This window comes from Dendroctonus ponderosae, unplaced genomic scaffold, assembly GCF_020466585.1.
Source record: "Dendroctonus ponderosae isolate FM_Combo_2020 unplaced genomic scaffold, Dpon_F_20191213v2 Dpon_F_20191213_4, whole genome shotgun sequence".
In the NCBI taxonomy this organism is placed as follows: Eukaryota; Metazoa; Arthropoda; class Insecta; order Coleoptera; family Curculionidae; genus Dendroctonus; species Dendroctonus ponderosae.
Window position 1 is genome coordinate 709,708 of NW_026018611.1, and position 2,226 is coordinate 711,933.

Here is a 2,226-nt window from a genome sequence, read left to right on the forward strand (position 1 = left end):
AAACCCATGAAAATTTCAATCAAATCGGCCCAACTGCTGATTTTTACCGACTTGGTAAAATTATCCGAAAAATTGACGTTTTCACACAAATGTACTCTTTGTTTGAAAAATTTACAACTTCCAATCTAAGGGCAGTAGAAACTTGAAACTTTCACAGCCTATAGAAGATAGATGAGTCTCAAACCCATGAAAATTTCAATCAAATCGGCCCAACTGCTGATTTTTACCGACTTGGTAAAATTATCCGAAAAATTGACGTTTCCTCACAAATGTACTCTTTGTTTGCAAAATTTACAACTTTCAACCTAGGGGTAGTAGAAACTTGAAACTTTCACAGTCTATAGAAGACAGATGAGTCTGAAACTCATGAAAATTTCAATCAAATCGGCCCAACTGCTGATTTTTACCGACTTGGTAAAGTTGTCCGAAAAATTGACGTTTTCACACACTTGTACTCTTTGTTTGAAAAATTCACAACTTCCAATCTAGGGGGCGTAGACACTTGAAACTTTCACAGTCTATAGAAGACAGATGAGTCTCAAACCCATGAAAGTTTCAATCAAATCGGCCCAACTGCCGATTTTTACCGATTTGGTAAAGTTGTCCGAAAAATTGACGTTTTCACACAAATGCACTCTTTGTTTGAAAAATTCGCACCTTCCAACCTAGGGGCAGTGGCAACTTTAAACTTATTATTTTTATCAACTTTTGACCCAAACAAAAACAGCGACAAATTTTCCCGCAATTTGAATAATAATCTAAACACTGCGGGTGGGAATTTTCAAATCATATGCATTTTAGTGTATCAATTGACAATGCAGTAAATAAATCTCCGCTTGGTTTGGAAGATTCTTCATATACGTGGGCTGCGATAATCATTAAGAATCTGGTCAAGTTATGCATATTATCAGCAACCAAGCAGCTGGCCAATCGGCGAGTTTCTAGGCAAAAAGAACGTTTATTTAGCTGATGACATCACATTTTATATTAGAAATTTATTCGGAAATATTCAGCGTGGACCGCCTTGTTTCTGATTTATCATATACACTGTCCGAGCGAAAGTGTTAATCGATTCGGCGTTTGAATGTTTTTAAAAGCGCGGTATGCAAAACGTGCTACACTGTCCGAACGAGTGTAGCGCGATGTTGATGTCATCGGCATAAATAGGGGACTTAAAAATAGTTGCTTCTGTTTACCCGATCTGTATTCAGATGCCAATCAGCAAACTGATTAATGGAAAATTTATTAATAATTAATTAATGGATAATAACTGAAAAATTAATAACCAACTGATTAATGGAAAACCGATAGAACTAAGCCCATTGGTGGATTCTAGGTGTTCCAGCAGCAGCTAACAGAGACCCGCAGTCGGCGCCAAATCGAAATTAGCGAGATTGATGGGCAATTGGCCGAACAATATGAGGCCAAGCTGCAGCAGGCCCTGCAAGATCTGCGCGACCAATACGAGGGCCAGATGGCCAACAATCGGCAGGAAATTGAGCTGCTCTACGAAAACAAGATTAAGGTAAAACGCACACTGATGCCCATCCAAAGCTGACCGAATCGACTAACGCCCCCAATTTGCAGAATCTCCAATCAGCCGCCAGCAGGCACTCGCAAGCCGCCAACAATGCCATTGAAGAAGCGCGTCAAACGCGCACCCGAATTGACTCTTTGAGCAACCGAGTCAGTCAGCTTGAAAACGAAAACAGCGGCCTGGTTGGACGGGCCAGAGACCTGGAGAAACTTCTGGAGGTACAGTTGGTTGGGGGGCTTGGGAGGACTGTGATCAATGGGAGTTTTGCTGTTTAGCACGAGCGCTTGAAGCATGCCGAAGAGCTGGCGATCATCGAGGCCGACCTGCACAGGCTGCGCGAGGAAATGTCCAATCAGCTGCAAGAATACCAAGACCTGATGGACATCAAAGTGTCTCTCGATCTGGAAATTGCTGCCTATAGGAAGCTGCTGGAGTCGGAGGAAGCCAGGCTGAAGATCAGTCCTGGAAGTGAGTCGCGTCTTTCGCTACTAGCCAGAGGCTAATAATACGGGTCTTTTTTTACAACCTTCTTTTTGGGTATTTCGCCTCAAAAATTTTTGTCTTTAAAAAAGACAGGGTTTCCTCACGTCTTTTATTAGAGATTGATAAATAGTGCTCCTATTTCGCAATAAGAACGAATTATTTATCAAAAAGTAATCAAGAACTATCAGCTAGAGGGTATCCTGCGA

At 41.5% G+C, this 2,226-nt stretch overlaps 2 protein-coding genes across 2 annotated transcripts in view; one reads left to right on the forward strand and one right to left on the reverse strand.

The window, feature by feature from the left end:
- The window catches only part of LOC109540038 (carboxypeptidase D), a gene marked incomplete at both ends in the record, with an annotated part of 86,885 nt that overhangs the window by 20,636 nt on the left and 64,023 nt on the right, over nucleotides 1-2,226 (reverse strand).
- Nucleotides 1-2,226, forward strand: part of LOC109540046 (lamin Dm0) — a gene marked incomplete at its 5' end in the record, with an annotated part of 8,588 nt that overhangs the window by 3,770 nt on the left and 2,592 nt on the right. The window contains 3 exon segments of the mRNA XM_019908194.2: nucleotides 1,337-1,525; nucleotides 1,588-1,755; nucleotides 1,813-2,005. Of these exon segments, the coding sequence (XP_019763753.2) occupies nucleotides 1,337-1,525; nucleotides 1,588-1,755; nucleotides 1,813-2,005 (550 nt within the window).